General features: G+C 43.0%; 1 protein-coding gene across 1 annotated transcript; it reads right to left on the bottom strand.

Moving 5' to 3' along the window:
• Positions 1–241: 241 nt before the first annotated feature.
• Positions 242–22,833, bottom strand: LOC112119296 (caspase-14-like). Its single transcript, XM_026663859.1, has 7 exons — positions 22,587–22,833; positions 19,982–20,079; positions 16,943–17,098; positions 11,288–11,516; positions 9,348–9,476; positions 3,342–3,451; positions 242–356 (listed from the first exon to the last, which is right to left on the bottom strand). Exons 1-7 carry the CDS (start codon positions 22,831–22,833, stop codon positions 249–251), a joined length of 1,077 nt encoding a protein of 358 aa, XP_026519644.1. The 3' UTR covers positions 242–248.
• Positions 22,834–23,061: the final 228 nt, after the last annotated feature.

The raw sequence follows: 23,061 nt of genomic DNA, 5'->3' as shown, positions 1-23,061 counted from the left end.
TCAAAGATCCTGTAAAAAAGTGCTCTCTATAAATGGGACTATTTGTTGAAAAAAACATGCTGTTGTTGAAAATAGCTGTTAAAATGCAGTAATAAAGCTGGTTAGTTAAAAGGAACATCCTAAGAATTTCGCCATAATTTGGAAGAAGGTGACTATTTAAACTTTATTATCTGTATTTATTTTATTTTTATTCACTGTCTGTATTTTGCGCAATTCAAAAGGCAGTGAGTCTTCCACTGATCAACCAGTTAAGGTGCAAGGTATACGGCTTTGGTCAGAGTTGATTCCACGACTATTGTCTCTTTCACAGGGCATCCATGGATACTAAAGGTTTCCTGTACCAGGTTTTTATTGATCTGAAAAATAAAACCTTAATCAAAAAATAAATAAAAACATAATCCAAACCTTCACTGGTGAATGATGCTACTACACACATAATCTGTTACAGGGCTGAGGGGGGGTGGGAGGAAGAATGTAGGCTGAGCCCTAAGGCAGACCATGCATCTTTGGGTCCTGGAGCATTTGTGTCTTGTCTAAATCTTCATCTACAACTGAACAAGAAGCAAAAGCTCTACTTGAGGCAAAGCACCTGTTACTGCACTCCCATCTGGAGGAGGGGGAACTGCATGGAAGGAGCAGCCAATGACAGTGTGGCTTCTTCCTGTCTGGCGAGTTGGCAAGACTCAACAACACCATGGAGAGGCCCCTCCGAAGGTTTAATGGTTCCTTTCCCTTTGGATTGGTGAGGGGTTAGAAGCTGTTTCCTCTGCCTGAGACTCATCTAATCCCTTCCTCCTTAAGGGAGCATTAAACGGAAACTCTCTGAGGGCAGGTCTTCACTACAGGGGGGGGTCGATTTAAGATACGCAAATTCAGCTACGCGAATAGCGTAGCTGAATTCGATGTATCGGAGCCGACTTACCCCGCTGTGAGGACGGCGGCAAAATCGACCTCCGCGGCTCCCCGTCGACGGCGCTTACTCCTACCTCCGCTGGTGGAGTAAGCGCGTCGATTTGGGGATCGATTGTCGCGTCCCGACAAGACGCGATAATTCGATCCCCGAGAGGTCGATTTCTACCCGCCGATTCAGGCAGGTAGTGTAGACCTAGCCTGAGGTGAACTCTGCAGTGTTCACTGAGCCCTTCTAGCTGTAGTTTTTTAACCACAGGGAGGAATGAACTGGCTTCTGCCCACTTGTCACCTAACTGAACACAAGCCTCCACAGTGAAAATGTCAACTACTTCTCTAGCAAGCGTGCGTGAAAATCAACTCACCCCAGCCCTTGGCTGGGCATCCCCCACCCCCATGTATTCCACTCCCATCCTGCATCCTATGATTTTAATCAGCTTGTTTTCAGTCATGTACATTATTTTATTGTTTTTTATTTTGCAGACCTTATCTTAGTATCTTATTGCTAGCCTTGTCAGAATTCAAATTTTATTTTTTTTATCATTTCAATGGCTAATATCAAATGTTTATTTTTAAAAGATTTTATCAATTTAAATTTTCACAGTGGTGTGAAATTATGGGGAGCAATCAGACAATTATTTAATGAAAACAGATGTTGAAATTCAAAAAGTTAAACTTTAACAGTATATAAAAACACAAATTGTCAATATCATATGATAAATATCTTTAGATCAACAAATCAGACCTGTTTTTACTATTCATTTGCTAGTCCACTTGTAACAAGCCAGATTCAAAAGTCTAAATCACTGGATTTCTGACTTCTCAAGGAGCATTTTTCTTACTTTGCCTACCTCTAAATTTTGATGATCATCAATGGAAATATTTTTTCATTGATTTGTGTGTGTACAGTGAAAATGATGTTATTTTTTTGTTTGAAAGCCACTTGCGTCAACTCAGCAATAATATCACATGTGCATGTAGAGTATATGCTCTCTATTAACTTTATTACTTTAGATGTATTTAATGGACCAAATTTTCAGCTCTTGTAAACTGGTGTAGCTCTGAGGATCTGGCCCAACATACACAGTAATTAAGGGTGACCACTAAAGGAAATTTAAAATACTGAGGTTGTTCCATTTTGTTGTTGTTATAGTTGCTTATTTATATAAAGAAAACCTGAAAGTGTCTTATTTTTTAACATTTGGGGCTTTTGCCTTGTAAATATCAGGAATGCTAAGTTTAGTTTTCCCTGATTTTGCTGGAGGTATCAGGCCCATATTGGGAGCTTTCTCAAACTGGGCAGTTGTGGTGATTCTAATCATACCATCCTTTCTTCCAAGTATGTCTCAGGTGTTGATGGTAAATAAGTTGTTACTCAAAGAGTTTTAAAACAATCGGATTAAAAATCCCCTCTCCTCTCCAGCTGCTTGGTTGTCAATCTCTTGTTTCTTGAGATATTACAATTCCACTATTTTACCAGCTGCATATGGGTGAAATTCACCCCTGTGCAGAATGACAGCACAAGGTCTATGTATCACTTAAATACCATTGTGCCAGCAATGTCCCTCTGCCATATACATTGGCCAAACCGGACAATCTCTACGCAAAAGAATAAATGGACACAAAACTGACATCAGGAATCATAACATTCAAAAACCAGTGGGAGAACACTTCAACCTCTCTAACTACTCAGTGACAGACTTGAAGGAGGCAATTTTGCAACAAAAAAACTTCAAAAACAGACTCCAAAGAGAGACTGTGAACTTGAATTAATATGCAAATTAGATACAATTAACTTCGGTTTAAACAGAGACTGGGAATGGTTGGGTCATTACACTAATTGAATCTATTTCCCCATGTTAAGTTCTCCTTACACCTTCTATGGGTCATCTCGATTATCACTTCAAAAGTTTTTTTTCTCCTGCTGATGATAGCTCATTTCAATTGATTGGCCTCTTACAGTTGGCATGGTTACTTCCACCTTTTCATGTTCTCTGTATGTATAAATATCTTCTTTCTGTGTGTTCCATTCTATGCATCCAAAGAAGTGGGCTGTAGCCCACGAAAGCTTACGCTCAAATAAATTTGTTAGTCTCTAAGGTGCCACAAGTACTCCTGTTCTTTTTGCGGCTACAGACTAACACGGCTGCTACTCTGAAACCTTAAATACCACTGGAGCGCTATTTTAAAGATGTGAGTACTGCACAGAACTTATGCTGGTCCTCAGAACAAGAATGAATTTTGCCCTTCAGTGTAAACAAAATCCAAATTTCTGAAGTGAAAAAGGAGAAAAACTTTAAAACACCCCAAATACCTACCCTATAGCCTATCTTCACACATTGCAAAGAAGCAATAAAGAGCAGACACCCAATTAGTTTTCCTTTGCAAGTCACCTTGAACATACTCTTTATGCAGTTTTGTTGCATACTTACTTTAGTAAACAAATCCCCTATATGCCACTTCATGCCTTGCTCTGAAAAGACCTCATCCATTGCTTCAATCATCCGAGAGCCTTTTTCCGTGTTACGCAAAGAAACATAACCTACAGATGGAAAAATGCAGGAACAGCTCTTCAGTTTAGATTTTTCCTAATAAAAGTTGCTTGTCAAAATGCAACTTAAGAACTTTTAAAGACATATTAACACCAGGTGATCATTAGTCCTAACATGGGCACCTAGAGGAAAAGGGAGAAATAATGGTTCTCCTCCTCCTTCCTGTGCAGCCATGTTAGGATCAGCTAGAATCGATTGTGGTTCTGAGTTTCCTGTGGAGTGCAGTCCCTGCATTGCCACTGCTCACCACCATGAGCAAGAGAACAGAAAAAGGGCAGCGAGTTGGCAGAACCATGGTGCTACTCAGCCTCCCAATGTGTAAAACTGATGAATGAAATTGTTTTTAATTGTTCACTTTATTAATGTAACTTCATAAGTAAAGTTTTATGAATGAAACAACATTCATTCATAAAACCGGTTACCCCAATAACTGGCTAATTGACAATCAAGATGCTTGTTAAGAGCCATAGCTGCTCAGCCAACTACCTTTGTAAGTTTCACTATCAATCCAATTCCTGCTTACTTGCACTGTTTCAGTATTGTAACTTCTGTTCACCATTCATTACACTTGCCTACATTGTAACGTCTGTTCACTGTTTGCCATCCACTACACTTGTCTATATTGTAACTTCTATTCACTGTTTGCCATTCATTACACTTGTCTACTTCTGTTCACTGTTTGCCATATTGTAATTCAAACTCCATTTTACAACGTTTACTCCATTTTGTAAGCTTGCTGCAACCTTCATTTTTGCAAAACCCTGCTGTAATCTTATTAGTTTAGTTTAGATGTGTGAATGAGGTATGTATGGATGATGGAATCAACCTCCAGCGCCAGCCTGTCCTGATGAAACAGAGTTCAAACACCAACAGCTGAAGATGCAGACAAGGGCCCTAACAAAGAAAGAAGAGTCCACCCTAAAAAGAAAAGAACAAAGGTATAATAGAAGGAAGATCAAAGCCAGGTCCCAGGCTGAAAGTCACGTCTGCAATTGACGGGTGATCAATCACACCAAACCCAGAGGCAGAGTGACACAGCAAGACCTATAGACTCTGGATTCAAACTAAAGCCTACAAAAAGGATGGGTGAGATGGAAGACTTTGGAGGGTAACATTCTGCTGCCAACATGGAAGGGCATCGGTGCATGCCCAACAGAGACTCACCCCTTCCTTGTGCCCGGCTTTCCTGGCCAGTTAGCCGCCACAAGCTACGAACCCAAGCCACAAACTCAAGCTACATTCAGAACTGGTAACTATCTAGCAGCTGCAGAACATTTGGTGTCTGTGTGTGTGTATATACATAGGTGTTAGATATTAGTTATTGGTCATAAATCAAATTGTGTTATCATAATAAATGTGGCATCTTTGTCTTGCCCCCTGAAACGATCCTGTGTAGTTTTGTCTGCATAACAAATGCATAGGTAGGGTGACCAGACAGCAAGTGTGAAAAATCGGGACTGGGGTGGGGGGTGGGGGTAATAGGCTTCTATATAAGAAAAAGCCTCAAATATCAGGACTGTCCCTATAAAATTGGGACATCTGGTCACCCTAAACTGAGGTGGGTGGAGATGAAGGAGGAAAGCAGGCTGCACACCCTCATGGCAAGCCAGACAACACCACCAGTTTAATGGGGCTCTTCCTGACCTAATAAACTGTAACACTTACTTTACAAACCACCCAACAACTGAATGCTGCTCACAAATAGCAAGGTATTATAGCTCCTAAAGCCAATACCATATCTGCCAAAATTTCCAGTAGCTAAAGTGGGGGGGAGGGAGAAGAAAGTGGAAGAGCTAGCCCACCCCATGCTCACCCCACAGCAGTAGCAGCTCCTGTGCCTCCTGTCCTGCAGGGCTGGCTGGGCTTGACTCTGCTCCAGGCATTGTGACTTGGCTCCCAGTGCACAGAATTGCAATGCCACTCAGTCAAATGTGGCCCAGCCACCCCCTGTCAGGTGGCCAGGTCAAACCTGTGTGGCACTGCAACCCCTCTTGCCAGGGCCAGGTTGAAATGCCCAGAGTCAGGAGACAAGCCCAGCCAGTTGTGCAGGACAGAAGCTGCTTCAACAGGGACAGGGGATTTTGTGGGTGAAAGCAGGACAGCCCCACAAAACCCAGGACTGTTGGGAGGTCTGCAATACAAATACAAACTAAGAAATTCTCCCCCCCAGGAATTCTGTCATGCCACGGGGACAGTGAAAGCTGTCAGGCATTCCTTGATGCAGAGGCAGATTTACCATGAAACAAACAGTGTGGTGGCACGGGGCCCCCAATGACAGGGGGGCCGCTAAAATGCAGGACAAATCTCATCTGACAACCTCCCCCGAGTCCCGGCCGGCAGCGCAGCAGGGCTCAGGCAGGCAGGCTGCCTGCATTCCGTGGCTGGTGGCCCCATGCTGCTCCCAGAAGTGGCCGGCTGCTGGTACGTCTCTGCGTGCCCCTGGTGGGGGGGAGGCAGCTCCGTGTGCTGGCGGGGGCAGTGCATGGAGACCCGCTGCCCCCCTCCTCCCAAGGGGCGCGCAGAGACGTGCCTGCAGCAGGGCTAAGGTGGCTCCCTGCCTGTACTGCCTCCCTCCCTCTGTGCCACTCCCGGAAGCGGCCGACATGTCCCTGCGGCCTGGGGGGGGGGGAGGAAGAGGGAGGGGCCCCACATGTTGCCCTTGCCCCCAGCGCCGACTCTGCAGCTCCCATTGGCCGGGAACTGCGGGAGCGGCGCGCAGAGACCCCCCCAGCCCCTCCCACCTAGGAGCTGCTGCCAGAGAGGTGTGCCTGTCACGTTGGGAGCCGTGCTGCCCAAGGTAAGCGACGCCCCCCCGACCTCTCCCGCACCCAACCCCCAGCCCAAAGCCCACACCCGAACTTCCTACCAGAATCCGCACCCCTCCTCCCCACACACCCCAACCCCCAGCCCCAGCCTGGAGCCTGCACCCAGCACCCAAACTCCATCCGAGAGCCTCACTCTCGCACCCCCTCCTGCACCCCAACCCCCTGCCCCAGCCTAGAGCGCACACTCAAACTTCCTCCCAGAGCCCGCATCCCTCTTTCCTCCCACACCCCAACCCCCTGCCCCAGCCCAGAGCCCGCAGCCAAACTCCGTCCCAGAACCTGACCCCCATACCTCCTCCTGCACCCCAACCCCCTACCCCAATCAAGGTACCTCACTTTATTTTCATTTACTTCCTATTACTTATAATATAGGAGGAGGATGAAGAAAAAAAGAATGAAAAACGGGGCGGGGAGGATAAGAGAGAATGTTCTTTTTCTTGGCTGGGTCTCGGGGGGGGGGTGTGTGTGTGCCGAAAATGAAGCTGCCCACTAACTCTAAAACTGCCACTGCCTTGATGACTGTGGTTGATTTACTCGGTTGTTAGAGATGATGTGTATTTGAAAGTGGATGTAGATGAGTGTGAAGGGATGTATGTAGTTGTGTGGCTTTTTCTCTGAATGCCTTGGTTTTTGTGGTTTCGCGTTAGTTCAAATTTGCTAAGGTCAAATAACATCTGAGACTTATATGTAATTTTGACTGCATTAGTGGAAATGCTTCTTTGCAACGTAAGGGACTTTTGTACCTGCAACTACAAGAAATGTTCTCTACTGAACTCCATACATAGGCCACCTCTAACCCTTCCCACAAAAGAAAGCCCTGTTCAAATCTTTATTGTTTTTATACATGTTGAACAATATAGTCTTTCTGGGGGGAAGGGCGGGGAGAGCTAATTTGGAAAAGAAAGGTAGAAGGACAAGAAAAGATCCAGAGAAAGGAAGCTCCAGTTCAAGGCCTGTTTTCCCTCACACACCTCCAGTTCCTACTGTCGTATTTCTTTAAAAAAATATGCAATTCATTAAAATTAATGCAATTATCATTACTGAAATCAGGACAAAGAAATGCAAACACACACTCCTGATCCCTTCTCCCCCCCGCCAGCCGCTCAGTAGATCAGAATATACTAGTTACAGATGAAACTGAACAATGCTAGCTCAAAATCCAATGAAGAATTTGACGCTTTTTTTTTTCATTCCATCATGATATAGCACAAGTGCCTTAGTCCACCCACGTGACACCAAATTTTAGTGGATTTTCCCCCATCTTGTTACTAATGTAAAGTAAAATTCTCCATCAGAAGCTGTGTTTGACAATTCTTTTGCCTGGTTTCAGTAAACTGGAGGTGTGATAGGTTTCCGTTTTCTGAGTGGTGAACACTGCTATTAATAGCCCCATGTCAGTCTTCACTTCAGCAGCAGCTAATTTCTTTGGAGGATGCAGCTGTTCAGCATCTCTGAAAAAACAGTCACTTACTTGGTTTCTTAACTATGGGCCAAATTTTTAAAGATATTTAGATGCCTAAAGAAGCAGATAGGAACCTAGGCACCTAACTCCCAGTATAGCTTTACCAGCACTACATACACACCCTTCCCCCTGTGTGGATACACATATTCTAGTAAAGAAAAGCTTTTTTTGCTTTAGTTTTTCCAAGTGACATAAACTAAACTGAAAAAGGCACTCATAGGAGAATAAGAGTGTCCACATGGGGTGTTACACCAGCAGTACTATATTGGTTTAAATTCATGCCTTAGACCAGTATAACTTTCCCATACAGAAGAGCCTTTAAACGTAGAGAAAAGAAAAGAAAATCTTACATCTTTTGAAATCAATGTCCATTTACTGACCCCCTTTCTGTTAGGACAACCTGAGACCACCTCTCCCTACTGTGTCCCAGAGATCTCTCTATCCGTCTAGGGCAGTGGTTCCCAAACTGGGGTTCGCGAAATGTTACAGGGGGTTCTCAGGAAAAAATTCCCTAATGGCGGACAGAGCTGTCCCTAGGGACCCCAGACAGCAGGGGGCCAGCAGCCCGGAGCCCTGGACTTCCAAGAGCTAAGCAGATCAAAACAAGCATATCTATCACACTGAGGAGATTTAAACTTCAAGACTCCTTATAAGAAATGGAAAAGGAGGTGGATATTTTGTGCTCTTTTTAAAATTAAATAGGCAGCTAGTATTGTTTTTAAAATTATTATGAAGAACAAGTTTAAGCTTTGTTGTAACATGCGTTGTTTGCCTGGACTGCTCAACACCTGAATGATTGTGTAGGAGGAACTCTTTGAGTTGGCTTCTTAATCAATAATAATTAATAATAAATAGTGTGTAATAAGCATGTAATAAAAACTAATTTTATATTTCCCAGATCACTACTTTTATATTTCATACTCAGGTAAAGGAGAAAATCCCTGGAAACATTCATTTTTGGGAGGGGGTTTGCGAGACTTGACATTTTAGTGAAAGAGGTTCACAGGTTGTTAAAGTTTGGGAACCACTGGTCTAGGGCCTGCTCGTCAGGCCATTGTTCCGGGCCACCTCCCAATTGTTAGAGTTCATTATCATATCAGGGTGAGGTTACATCAGCATTTCCACTATGCCCAGTTTCACCATTTGGGGAATTGAAAAGTCTCTGTTCCCCATACGACTACTGGCGTGAATTCACATTCTCCTTCTGTATCCTGTATGGATATTGGCCCCAATAGAGAAAAATTGTATTTTCCTCAGTATAAATCTCTTACCCTTTTCCCCTTACTATGAAATACAAGTTATTGAGAGACCCCAAAGTCTATGTCAGAAATACTTTTGTATTTAAAGAACAGGGCTTAGAGTTAAGAGATTCTAGCTCTGCCACAGGCTTTACTGTGTAACCTTGGGCAAGTAATTTAACCTCTCTGTAGAATGGGGATAACAACTACTGTACTAAATTGGAACTGGACCCAAAAAAATATTAGTCAGAAATTGCATTTATAAAGGGCCAAATTCTACTCCCACACACACAAACCCCCACTGGAATCAACCACAATTCGTGTATGTAACTGGGGCCTAACTTGGCCTCCTCTCTCTTACCCTTTTGAGTGGAATACACGACATAGTAATCACTAGCTGTTGGCAGCCTCCTGACAGCTATCAAGTTATAAATACAATTAGCTTCCTTGGATTCATGCTCTATTTCTTCAACTCCATGGTCTTCTTTTCCTGTTTTTATGACAAGGAAATATGTTTAAACACACTGTAAAATGACTGCCTGTTGCCATACATGCGCTGTTTATACACTTGTTTCTCTTGTACAAAAGCTACAAGGTATCAGAATATTTTCCCATCCTGGCACTCCCACCTATAGCTACTGAAGGCATGCAGGGACTGAGATATGGTGGTAATGGGGTTAGCTAGCTAGCTGGATTATTAGATAGCAGAGTTGAGGAAACTTTTTGAGTAAAGTACATTTTGTTTAAATATATTATTTTTATCAAAATCAGAAATTCTTACTTTTTTTAAACTCAAAATTAGAAAATGAATAACAGGATTTTTCTTCCTTGTTTTTTTAATTCAATTTTCTGGTTTGTCATTTTTCCTTTTTTCCCCCTTCTTTTTTTCCATTGTCCCTCCCTCTATCCACTGCAAATTGGAAAAAATTGAAAAAGAAGAAGAAAAAGGGATAAAAGAGAAAAAACAAAAAAAATCAAAAATCCAAAATATTGAAAAACATTTTGAAACCAAAAATTGATGAAAATTTCACTAAAATTTTGAAAACAAAAATCATGTATCTCAGTAACCTGAAGAATTAAAACAACACTTTAATTTCAAATATTGTAATGATAAATAAAATAATTTTATCAACCAACTCTACTAGACGGTCTCAATGTCTGGGAGGAAGGTGCGGCCTGGCTGTGGGGGGAAGTGGCTTATGGGGGACAATAATGTCTAAAGTTGTGCTAATAGCAACAGCGCAAGTCTGCAAAGAACCATGGATCTCGGTTGATGTTTGACTTGCGTTAAAACTGTAAGTCTGCTCTGAACTGGGGGTGGATTCAGGTTTTGGTTACATCTTTCCCAGAGCCCCACAAAATATCATGAAAGAGACTGTTCTTGGGAGCTTTCTATATCCATTTTGGAGATCTATGAGGTTCAGATGATTAGAATAAGATTATTTTAGGTGCCTCTCTGAATCTATTAGGACCCCATGAGCCTGTCTGCCTGTTGGAACCCTGATTCCTCTTTGGCTCCCAGCCCTTTCTTTTATTAATTAGGAAACACAGTCTCCTGGTAAAAAATGGCAGTGTATTATTTCTGACTCTGTGTATCAATTTTGATAAAACTGTACTTGTGAAATATTGCATCTTATATATAGCAAATCCCCACAAGCATTTCATCAGTGAAATCAGTCTTATTCAATGGACTGAAAAAAGTCTGTTGCTTGGCAAAGCTGGCCTTTCTAAGAAGATGGATATTTGTACTCCATACCCTTGTGGATACTGTGGGGGCAAACTGTTAAGCCAGGAGGTTGCCCAATAAGAGCAGGCACTAATTGAAGTCAGGCCTTATGTACTTTTTCTTGTGAGGAAGGGGTTTGTCTTCAGTTTCCCATCAGAGCCCTGAGGACTATCCCATTTTCCATTACATAAGTTTTGCTAACTTTGAGGCCCTTGTCACTTCCACCATTCTGCTGGGTTAGGAGGATAGGTTAGATTCATTTTGGCGTTTTGTAATGGGGTGTTCTTTACAGGCCAGGATGTCACTGTGCAGTAACACAAGGCATTGCCGCCCTCTCTGGGTGGAACACGTGTTCTCTGTGTTATTTTCAATGCTGGCTGCTCCGAGACTGAGAGACCAGAACTGGGCCTGAATCCAGCTGTCCAACACCAGAGTACAGAGAACTGCTGAGGTCACTGGGCTAGATTTAATAATACATACTGTAAGCCCTTTATAGAGACCTGAAATGAAACCTTCATAGAAAGAGTCTGAAATTCAGTACTACTCCTACAAACACTACTTAATGTCCTGCTCACCTCCTCTGCATGCCTGAATGATAAAGATTTTAGGTTTTTCTTGGAGCTTTGGGCATTGTATATTGTTGAATAATGCAAATATATCATCAAGGTCAACTGTGTCACCATCTTTCCCCTGAATGAGGCCGTGACTCCTCCCATGACTCATAAGAGTAATGAGGCAGCAGCTAATTTCATCCTCAGATTGATTGATTTGATCCCGGAACTCTTCCAGTGCTGGCAATATTTCCTGTCACAAACAGCTGTGTTAGATATGCTGATCAAAACAATTAATTCTCAAAAGAGATTATTTATTAACAAATGAAATAATAAGGCTAAAAGATCAATTTAATTAGCCATAAAAAGTTTTAAAGCCACTATTACACCTTGCAGTATCATTAACTGTACATAGTGGGTCCATGACTTGGGCTCCTAGATGCTACTATAATACAAATAAATAATAATAGCTAACAAAAAGCTGTATTATGTGATTTAGATTTCTTCCCTTCTTGATCTAGAGCCCAAACCAGCAAGGTACTTAAGCATATGCCTAAAATTAGGCATGTGAAAAAGTCTTATTGAAATCAATGGTACTAACCACATGCATAAAGTCTGTCACTTTCTTCTTAAACATTGTAACAGTTATTGTACTGGTGGGTGAGTGGGTGTTTCTGAGCACACCAACAGATCGCTCCTAAGTGAGTGGTTCCTCCCAGCAGGGAAAGGCCCCTGATGCAGAAAGTAACTCTGAGAGGTAGTTCAGGGGTGAATGTGCTTCCTGCTGTAGGGAGAAAACAAAACTGTGTTTGGTCAGCAGCATTACTGGTAGGAGGGGAGCTGCCTCTGTGCCCTCATCCACTAATAAAGAGATGTTCTGTGTGCCTCTGTCATTACTCCAGGGACTCTGCCTGCCTGTGCTAACCAACCAATAAGTAGACAATGAGGTCCCAGGTAGTACCTTGCTGAATTGGGGCCTTAGAGACTGCTTCAGATACTACTCACATAATTGTAAATGAGGAGTAACCCCACTAAGGTCATTAGAGTTATATTACTATAAAGCTACTATAAGTTGTAAGAAGCCAGAGATATCAAACATGCCCTGAAAAACATTGTTAACAGCTACAATTCTCACTCTGCCCTTCTGTCTGCAGCAACTAAGGCTATGTCTACGCTACACTTTTGTCGGTAAAACTTTTGTCGGTCAGGAGTGTGAAAAAAACCACACCCTTGCCCAACAAAAAATTTACTGACAAAATGCGCTGGACAGCACTTTGTGGGCAGGAGACACTCTCCCATCAACAAAGCTACCGCCCCTCGTTGGGGGTGGTTTTATTTTGTCGGCAAGAGAGCTCTCTCCTGCCGACAAAGAGTGGCTACACTGCGTACCTTACAGCAGCACTGCTGTAGCGGCACGGCTCTGCCACTGTAAGCTGCGCAGTGTAGACATAGCCTAAGACTGCCACCAATTGCCCTTATGCATATTCCAAACCTTTAGCTTCCTCTTGGAGCTAAAGATAATGAGAATCGATGTATGCCCATCATCAGAGGCTGCACTAGCTACAGGGAAACTAGGCAGCTGACTAGGGTGGCAGATTTCTGGGCAGCAGCCTGGCATGGCAGATTGGGTCTGGCCACCCTTCCATCATGACAGACAGGGGACTGGCCAAATTTGAGTGGTGGTGTGACCCTGTGCACCAGGTCAAAACGCTACTCACTCAAATTTTGTCCGGCCACCCCTCTGTCATGAAACCGGTGGCTCTGCCAAACCTGAGTAGCGCTGTGACCCCATGCTGCAAGGCAAACAGGTTAGTCTGTAGAGGATTGAAATAAAAATCCTTGAAATTAATCCAACATAAAAAGCTTCCGATAAGAAAAGGATTGAAGAAATTTGTTATATGCTTATGCCATCTACTGGATACCAATGGAAACAAAAGAGAAATAGCTGAAATCTGAGCCCTCAGTTGGACAACATCAGATAGAAAATCAGAGGATTGCCCTTCTCCAACAGACCCTGAAACAGGATACATAAACTGGGTCACCTTATGGGACCACAGAGTTTTGCTTATCCCGTTAAACAGCCTCTCCCTTCATCCAGGGTTACAGGAAGAAGAGCTTACTGATTAGCTGCAGAACCCAGATGTGCTATTGGACACTGACCAGCGTGGTGAACAGCTTTCACTTCCTCTTGGGTTACAGGACAAAGAAATGGTGAGATTTCACCTCAGCTTGTATTTCTCTTTCTGATCTTGAATATAAATAACTGAAAGTTATCTTGAGCCTATACTCTTTAGTGAGACCTCAAGTAACTATATGTTGCATATTAACTAACTATTGCTATAAGCATGCTCGTCTTTGTAAGCCCATGCAAACTGGCCTAAGAGATTTAAAACTATAATTTATACAATTGTTCTTAAAATTTAAATTTGTCCCCTCCATGCCACCCCATTCAAACAACAGGGATTCTTAAAAGTATCTTTAAGACAAGTGCATCCTTACTACTTGGAGAAATATGGGAAGAGCGGTAAATGTGTTGGAGGTACTGAAGAATTGATGACAGATGATCATAAGTGTTAATGATTTGTACTGGTATATGAGATAAGTGCAGAATCTCAACCTTAGTCTATGACAGTTGCTTGCAAGACTTTATTTTTGTGTTCAGTACATGCCTAGAACATTGGCTAGGTCTACACTTGATTGATGAACTGTTGATTGTACACATATGTGGTTCTAGGTGAATTATCAAAATCTTGATTGATTAAGAGCATCACGTGTCTTGATTTGAGAAATACTGTCCAAAGTAAAAGCTGGCGTGAATAGAATCTTGCATTAAAATTAGTAAGTTACGCTCCCTGGACTCAATAAAAAGGAGTTATCCTAACTAGATTCCATCCCTACATTAGTTATAAAACTTATCAAATTGACAAATTTAGTTTGTTAGATTTCATCTTTAAAATCTAATTGGCACCTCAGCAAATTCATAAAAATTGATCCTCATTTACGCTTGCAAAGTGAGATCATAATCAGACCTGTAAGGATTTGTGATTTAAACTGCTGTAGTTGAGCAATACTCTTGATATTATTCATCTAAAATTGTAGCACGGCGGTGACCCCGCTCCGGTTAAGAAGGGATTAAAAGCAGCCAAGGGAGGCTGGTTGGGTAAACAGCCACAGGTGTAGCCACACCCAATTAGGGTCCAGCTGACCCTGATAAAAGGGCAGGCTGAGGGACTGAGAGAGGACTCTTGCTCCAGCTGAGGAACAGAGAGGACCAGGCTGCCGGGAACAGCAAGCAGGGTACCTGAGACAGAGCAGGGCTGGGGAAAGGCAGGCAGAGCTGAGGAGCTCTGGCTTGGTGAGTCCCCAGGCTGAGGCCTTGCTAAAGGCCAGGGGAGGTACTAGGGCTGCAGGGAGGCAGCTGGGGCTTGAAAGGCAACAGGTCCAAACCCCCTGGCTGATGATGAGTGACCACTTCAGACTGTAGCTTGCTCCTGAGGGAAGGGACTAGACGAGGACTAGCAGAGGGTTACTGAGGCGAGGTGGACTTAGGGGATTGGGGTTCCCCGAGGAGGGAAGACCCAGAGTGTGGGGGCACTGCTGTGGGGCAGCACCCAAAGGTAAGGGACAGTGGGGTCCAGGAGGGATGTGGCGCCTGAAGTGCTATAAGTGGTGGAGATCAGGAGGAAGTAGGCACTGGTAGGAAGACACCAGCCAGCAGGAGGTGCTCTGACGCTGGAACTGAGCTAATTCCTGGATGACTAGCAGGAGATGTCACGGCGGTGAGTGCCTGCTGTGCTAAAAAATATATCAAGGAATTACAGGTTTTGATACAAGGCAAAGATCTTGGCATGTGTATTTTTTTTTCCTGGTAAATACTCTAAAGTTCCAGTTAATTTATCTCAACTGAAGAAATGATGGGAGCAATGGCAAGGGAAGAGTTTTGAAGGGTAATTGATTCCTCAAAACATGTACTTTGTTTAATTTAAAAATGCTCCAGAATGAGGATGTGGTGATGGAAAGTCCATGAGCCCTTTTGCCCCAAAATAAAGAGGTTCTGAAAAGTTTGCTTTATAATTACAAGTTTACAGAACTTCATAACCATTTGACATTTGCCTGCCACTAATCTAATTTTACTCAGCTCCTTAAAAGAAGAATTATGAGAGTATTTAGAAGTCAGTTCTGCAGCTGTGCCCCCAGAATTCCCACTGAAATCCCTAAGGTCTTATCCTATTCCCTCTGAAATCAATTGCAAAATTCAGATTGACTTGAATGGGAGCAAGATTGGGTGGGTTCATTTGTAAATAGGGGTTATGGATTAGCTTTTTCAGCCTTGCATTTTAATACCAGGAATGAGCCTGAATTCTAAAATGCAAGCATTTCCTTTTGCATATACAGATTTTTGTGGTGCTGTACCACTGGATCTGAGCAGAAAGGAAACTGACCTGAGAAATGATAACTTTAGCATGTAAATGCAAATATGAAAGCTGTCAAGCGCTTTACTTCATATACTGTACTACATTTTGGGTGTTCAATGCAGTCTATACTGGCACCTTTAAAATTCAAATACATTCATGTTTTCTTAAATTCATAGATTTTTTTTTTCAGCATGATATGGTACAAAAACTTTGCAGGAAGTTGGTGCAACAGTATTTTAGAAATTATTCACATTACCTCAGGCACACAGAAATAACATTGTTGGGCCAAATTCTGCACTCTGTTACACAGATACAACTGCCATTAAAATCAATAGTGTTGCACAAGTGTAAGCAAAGGTAGAATCCGACCCAAATATTGTACTTGATTTTTATAATCTTAGGAAACACACAAAGGAATTATGGAAGAAAAAGGGCCAGTTTCAGCAATGCTGTAATGACAGCATTATCAAGATCTCCTTGACTGACAGCTCACTGGACTCCATCCCTTGCCTGACTCTGACTCTTCCTTATTGATCTTCACTCTGGCAATTACTCCGATCCCTGCTCACTGATTACCACCTCTTGGTCATCCTTGCCTGATGGATACCAGCCTAGCTGTGACTGCTAGGCCACACTGCCTATGTCCCGGTCCCTTACAAAGATCATGAGGCCTAAAGATTAGCCCTTCCACAAAAGGGCAATCAAAGGTAGGGAAAAGCCCCATAGCCTAATAATGTACAGCAGATTGGCAATTAAGGGGTAAAAGGGGAAGGAAGAAAAAACCTTCTAAATTTACTATTTTTTTTGGCTCAGATAGTCTCAAGTCAAGCCTGGAATCAATCATTCAGAGAGGTTAATCGAGCCAGCCTATAGCCGCACAGCTGCAGATAAGGAAACTGAGTGTCCCAAGCATTTGGATTTGTGGGGCATTGGAGGAGGGGAGCTCATTTGCAGAAGTTCTATTGCTACCCAGGGAGCTAAAGTTTTAAACATTTTCTGCATTAGGCTGTCCCTTTCCCTGGGAAGATCAGCCATCAAGGGATCCACATCCATAGCTTCAGGTACTTCAATTAACCCAAGCCCTGTCTATAAAAGATAATCAATACCTCTGGGCTCTGGTGAGGAAATATTTTCTAAACATTTTACAGTACTGATTTCTGCTTCAGTACAACTTCAAATAGCACCAAGTGAGCCCTTACTAGGGGTGTGGAAGGCATTCCATTTGAAGCTATCTGCCTGGTATGGTATAATTTTTAAGACTTACCTGCCCATTAGGATCTATGCACTGTCCAGAAGGCGTTTCAAACTGGTACTTGCCAAACCACTTATTCATTACTTCAATATCCTTTTCTGCACCGTGCCTGCCTGTTGTCACACACATCATAAAAGCCACACGGGTTTTGCTCATGTCATACGTATCCTGTTAATTCAAAATGTATGTTTGATGAATGATCTGTAGCTTAACTGAACAACAGCATTCTAACACAGTATGGTTTTTCTACACGTAACACACGATTGAGGGCCCAATCCTGCAACTACTCTACTAAGAGAAATCCCACTGACTGGGGGAGCCTCCGTAGGATTGGGCTTCTATAGCCTTGTCTATAACATCAAACTGATGTGTTGCTAATAGGGCTGTCAAGCGATTAAAAAAAATTAATCGCACTGTTAAACAGTAATAGAGTACCATTTATTTAAATATTTTTGGATGTTTTCTACATTTTCAAATATACTGATTTCAATTACAACACAGAATTCAAAGTGTACAGTGCTCACTTAATATTTATTTTTGATTACAAGTATTTGCATTGTAAAAAAACAGAAGAAATACTATTTCAATTCACCTAATACAAGTACTGTAGTGCAATCTCTTTATCATGAAAGTTGAACTTACAAATATAGAATTATGTACAAAAAACTGGTTTGTTCTTTTAATTCAAATCTAAAATTTTAGAGACTGCAAGTCCACTCAGTTCTACTTCTTGTTCAGCCAATCGCTCAGACAAACAAGTTTGTTTTCATTTGCAGGAGATAATGCTGCCCTCTTGTTTACAATGTCACCTGAAAGTGAGAGGAGGTGTTCTCATGGCACTGTTGTAGCCGGTGTCGCAAGATATTTACATGCCAGATGCACTAAAGATTCACATGTCCCTTCATGCTTCAACCACCATTCCAGGGGACATATGTCCATGCTGATGATGGGTTCTGCTCAATAACAATCCAAAGCAGTGTAGTCCGATGCATGTTCATTTTCATTATCTGACTCAGATACCAACAGCAGAAGGTTGACTTTCTTTTTTGGTGGTTTGGGTTCTGTAGTTTCCACATCGGAGTGTTGCTCTTTTAAGACTTCTGAAAGCAAGCTCCACACCTTGTGTCCCTCAGATTTTGGAAGGCACTTCAGATTCTTAAACCTTGGGTGGAGTGCTGTAGCTATCTTTAGAAATCTCACATTGGTACTTTCTTTGCGTTTTGTGAAATCTGCAGTGAAAGTGTTCTTAAAATGAACAACACATGCTGGGCCAACATCCAAGACTGCTATAACAGGAAATATATGGCAGAATGAGGGTAAAACCAAGCAGGGGACATACAATTCTCCCCCAAGGTGTCCAGTCAGAAATTTAATTAATGTTTTTTTTTTTTTTTTAAATAAGCATCATCAGCATGGAAGCATGTCCTCTGGAATGGTGGCCAAAGTATGAAGGGGCATACAAATGTTTTAGCATATCTGGCACGTAAATACCTTGCAGTGCCGGCTACAAAAATGCCATGCAAATGCCTGTTCTCACTTTCTGGTAGGGTGACCAGATGTCCCGATTTTATAGGGACAGTCCCGATTTTTGGGTCTCTTTCTTATATAGGCTCCTATTTACCCCCCCAGACCCCCATCCTGATTTTTCACACTTGCTGTCTGGTCACCCTACTTTCTGGTGACATTGTAAATAAGAAGAGGGCAGCATTATCTCCCTTCAATGTAAACAAACTTGTTTGTCTTAGCGATTGGCTGAACAAGAAGTAGGACTGAGTGGACTTGTAGGCTCTGAAGTTTTACATTTTATTTTTGATGCAAGTTTATTTTACATAATTCTACATCTGTAAATTCAACTTTCATGATAGAGATTGCACTATGGTACTTTTATGAGGTGAATTGAAAAATACTATTTCTTTATCATTTTTACAGTACAAATATTTGTAAACAAAAATATATACTTTGATTTCAATTACAACACAAACACTATATATGAAAATGTAGGAAAAAAATCCAAAATATTTAATAAATTTCAATTGGTATTCTATTTAACAGTGCCATTAAAAAAAATTGCTATTAATTGCAGTATCAGGACTGTCCCTATAAAATCGGGACATCTGGTCACCCTAGCTATACCTCTAAGGCCCAGTTCCACAAAGATATCTAGGCTCCTAACTTCCATTGAAGTCAATAGAGGTTAGAAGCCTAAATACCTTTATGGATCAGAGCCTGAGAGCTCCAGGATTGTATCCTCTCTCATTATTTTTATTTGGGAATTTATTAAAGTTGACAGGCATATTTCCAGCATTCGTATCTTAGGTGTAAGTATAGCTTCCTTTAATTTTGCACGTGATGCTGATTTGCTTCCAAGCTTTTCCTGTTTTTCAAAATTCTCTAAGGATATTATCCTGCTCCAGGAGCAATGCTCCATGCCAACTCTCCATGACAATGCCTGATCCTGGGTTGAGGGAGAGGAGAGTGGCCACTTGATCCATAATCATGCAAATTCACTACCCATAATCCCTCTTGTAGACAGAGCATAGGGGAAGCAATTACTACTATCGTCGAGGGGCTATAGTTACAGCCATGAAATAGCTAATGGCCTAATTCTGCAAACATATCTTCACATATGGATTACTGCTGTGAATAAGCCCATTAATTTTGATGGGGTTACATGGTAGTAAGCCCTACAACTGGCCATGTTTATAGGATGGGCCATGACCTGCATACCAAGGGGAGCTTTCCATCCCTCAATCCCAAGGGAGATCCCCTTTTGGAAATTCTGCTTAACCTGGCTGTACTCAGGCTCCAGCCCACAGTATAGCAGGATTAAGCAAACTATTCAATGTCATCTCTATTAACCTGAGAGAACTGCATAATTCAGCAAAATTCAATTATTTACAAATATCAGGCCGATTCTGCTCTCTGTCACACAAGGGCAGCTCCCACTGAAGTCCAGGGAAGTTGCACCCATAAAACTGGGAGGAGAACTTGGCCCAGAGGCTTCATGGGTATTGAACTGTTCTGAGAAAACTGAAAAATAAGTACAATTACCAATTCGTCATAGTCACTTTGCTCAGTTCTTCTTCCTTTAAAACTTGTATCACTTCTCCGATTCCCGGTTTGTTGTTCACCAGTTCTCAGTACAGCAGCTGTGTGGATATTTAAAAACAAGTGATTTATAAGTGCAGCTCAAATGACAGGTGAAGCTGTTTTAGTATGACTTTTTAATATCTTCCTTTCCTAATTTTTTGTAAGTCACAATTGACACATTGGACAATGCAAACTGCTATAGAGACAAACCAGATTCAGAATCTTCCCTCCCCCTCCCCCCCATGCTAAATGCACACATCACTGCAGGCCTAGGAATATGCTTCTCCCGCTCTGCAGTTGGACCAGGTGAGTTAAGCCTGTGTCTGAACTAGGCTTTTTTTGTCAAGTTTCTCAGTATTGCTCCAACTCCACTGCTCGTGGCAACAGTGACTAGGAGTTAAGGCAGCTGTCAGTATATTAAGCACAGTGTTATCTAAGCCTACTCAGATAAACTTTACTTGACACCATGGTTAAAATACTGCCAGTGCCTTATCTACACTAGTTCTCCTACTGTTGCTACTACCATTTAAATTGAAACAGTGGCAGGCAGCACCAATACAAAATCTCTGGCCAAAAAGGCCTTGGAGAGAAGCCCAAAATAGAGCCTCACCCTGGCCCATACACTGTAAACTTGCTGTGCTGAACTTTACCTCAACTGGAAACTAACTTCTAAATCTTTATCTGGTGGCTTATTATTCTGCATTTAAGTTACTTATGTTCAGGGACTGATTTGGAAAGGAAGACTGTTCCCTTCCCTTAAAATAAGTTAATAAAAATAGGAAGAGGACTGCAGAGGAGTGTTCCTCATTTTAAATGTTTAACATTCAAACCCTGTCTGTATTGTACTGCACTGTCTGTAAATTGAGTTTCAATCCTCTTTTAATTCCATTTCACTTTTTTTTTTTTTTAGCATCACCTACATTCTATTTTATACAAGAACTACAGGAGTGAACTGTCTGTTATATCAAAACTTGGAAAAACTCATTTTAAACAAAATAGTAGTAGTACTTAATTGGTATCAAACTGTTGTTTTGACCACAATCTCTTCAGAACCCCTAATATATTAACAGACTTATTGTTCTACACTTAAAACTTTGTATGGATTATGAGCTTTACTTATGTAAAATTCTCATTGAAGGAAATAGTGATTTTGTTTGGGTCAGACTTATATAAAAATTGAGGATAGCAGGCTTATGTCCTGTTTACATTTTTTTTTTATTGGCTATCAGCTCTTAACCTGCCAAGTTATAGGATATTAACTTTGATTATATAAACAAAACTGGAAAAACATTTTGATTCCAGCTCCTGGGTTGGTGTCTATTTTCTGTCATTGCTGTGGTTTGCAGTAGTGGTGTAGCTGTGTTGGCCCCAGGACATTAGAGAGACAAGGTAGGTGAGGTAATATCCTGAAGAAGAGTTCTGTGTAAGCTTGACTCTCTCACCAACAGAAATGAGTCCAATAAGAAATATTACCTCACCCACCCTGTCTCTCTAAATTACTGTCTTAGTCAGGTGAAGTGCATCTTTACACTCTATTTCTGGGACCCTCTTTTTAAGTTTTCAGTTTAGTTTCTCAAACACAAAAGGAAAGCTATAATACTGGTTGGCAATGTAAATCTCCAGCCTGGGCACAGTCTTTCTTATTTCTTATTAACAAATGTCTGTTCATGAGCCTTGCTTAGTTTTGCAGGTGTGATGTGAAATCCTGCTCCTATTGGAGTCAGTGGGAGTTTTGCCATCATTTTCACTAGCAGCCGATTCCACCTGTGGATTACATAATTCACTTGGTTAGATGTCCTAGTTTTCAGTCTGAATGGTTGATAGTGCCTGCGGGTATGAACTGGCTTTGAATCTGTGATCCAGAGATAATGCACCGGGGCTGTGCCTACAGGAAACAAATAGAGTCCCGGGGGCTAGCTTGCCAGAACAATATAATTCTGTAGCGGCTGTGAGAATGGGACCACGTGCTATTGGAGCTTTATCTCCAGCACTGTCAGTACCTACTCACGCACCCCTGGATTTCCTATTTTAACAGATCTCGTAGGTTTTCACTCACCTCTCTCATGCTTTGAAACACAGGGCCGTGCTTCCCTCTGTCTAGTCTAATTCTTTAGCAAAACCAGAGAGCTGCCCACTCCAACAGACAGGACAGGGGTAGCTGGATGGCTCCTCTGGCTGTTTAAACATAGACCCCTGTTTTGTGGCGGGGGGGAGGGGGTGAAAGCTGTTGTTCGGTATTTAATATTAACACCCCCCCCACACACAGACGTGGACTGAAAGGGGGGGGGGGGCTTTGCCCACTGAGCTGATAGGCAATGGGCTGGAATCCTGCAGCCCCCGCACTAGCCCGAGGGTGGGGGCTGTCTGGGCAGGGGGGCGGATTCCCGACTCCGTTCTAGCTCCGAGAGGCCCTTCGCCGCGGCGTGGATCGGGGCTTGCGGCAGGTGAGCCGGGGAGGGGGCTGTGGCGGGTGCCAGCTAGCCCGGATCAGCGCCTCGCACTCGGTGGCGCTGCTCCGGTTACAGCCCGACCCCCTTCACGCTCCGCCCTCGCCAGCTGCCTTTACCTGGCGCTGCCGCTGCTCCCGCCGTTTCCTGCCTGGCCAGCGCCTCGCTGGTGTCGCGGAGCGCCTCTCTCAGCACCTCGGCGGCCCGGCCCGCGTAGCGCTGCGCCAGCTGCGCCGGGCTCCCATCTGCGCCTTGGAGCTCGGCCCGGGCGCCGCGCGCCGGCTCCGAGCTCCGCAGGTAGAACGCGCAGCGCGCCAGCTCCTCCTCGCTCAGCCGCGCCAAGGCGGCGTGGACGAGCCGCTCCATCCCTGGCTCGGTCCGGGATCCGCCCGCCCGCTCTGCCTCGGCTCTCTGGCAAGCAGCGTCCGCACGGCGGAGTCTGAAAAGCCGGGGTGTCGAAGCAGGTATTTGTGGGCACGGGAAAGCCAGCGAGAGCCGCGCCCCAACCGCACCCACCCACCCACCCCAGCGAAACCGTGACCAGCTCTTTCCAGGCACGCGTCTCCCTTCCGGCCTGGCGGCTTCCTCGCTGGT

Source organism: Terrapene carolina, unplaced genomic scaffold, assembly GCF_002925995.2.
Source record: "Terrapene carolina triunguis isolate 2854851 unplaced genomic scaffold, T_m_triunguis-2.0 Scaffold34021, whole genome shotgun sequence".
Lineage (NCBI taxonomy): Eukaryota > Metazoa > Chordata > Testudines > Emydidae > Terrapene > Terrapene triunguis.
Note: the sequence above shows the minus strand (reverse complement) of the source record. Positions and strands in the feature narration are given on the sequence as shown.

Excerpts from the sequence above, each read along its gene's own strand:
- LOC112119296 (XM_026663859.1), bottom strand. The coding sequence starts at position 22,833 with ATGGAGCGGCTCGTCCACGCCGCCTTGGCGCGGCTGAGCGAGGAGGAG. Across the intron at positions 17,099-19,981 it reads AAAGTGACTATGACGAATTG|GATACGTATGACATGAGCAA; the intron begins GTAATTGTACTT and ends TTGAATTAACAG. Across the intron at positions 9,477-11,287 it reads CATTCAGGCATGCAGAGGAG|GAAAAGAAGACCATGGAGTT; the intron begins GTGAGCAGGACA and ends TCATAAAAACAG.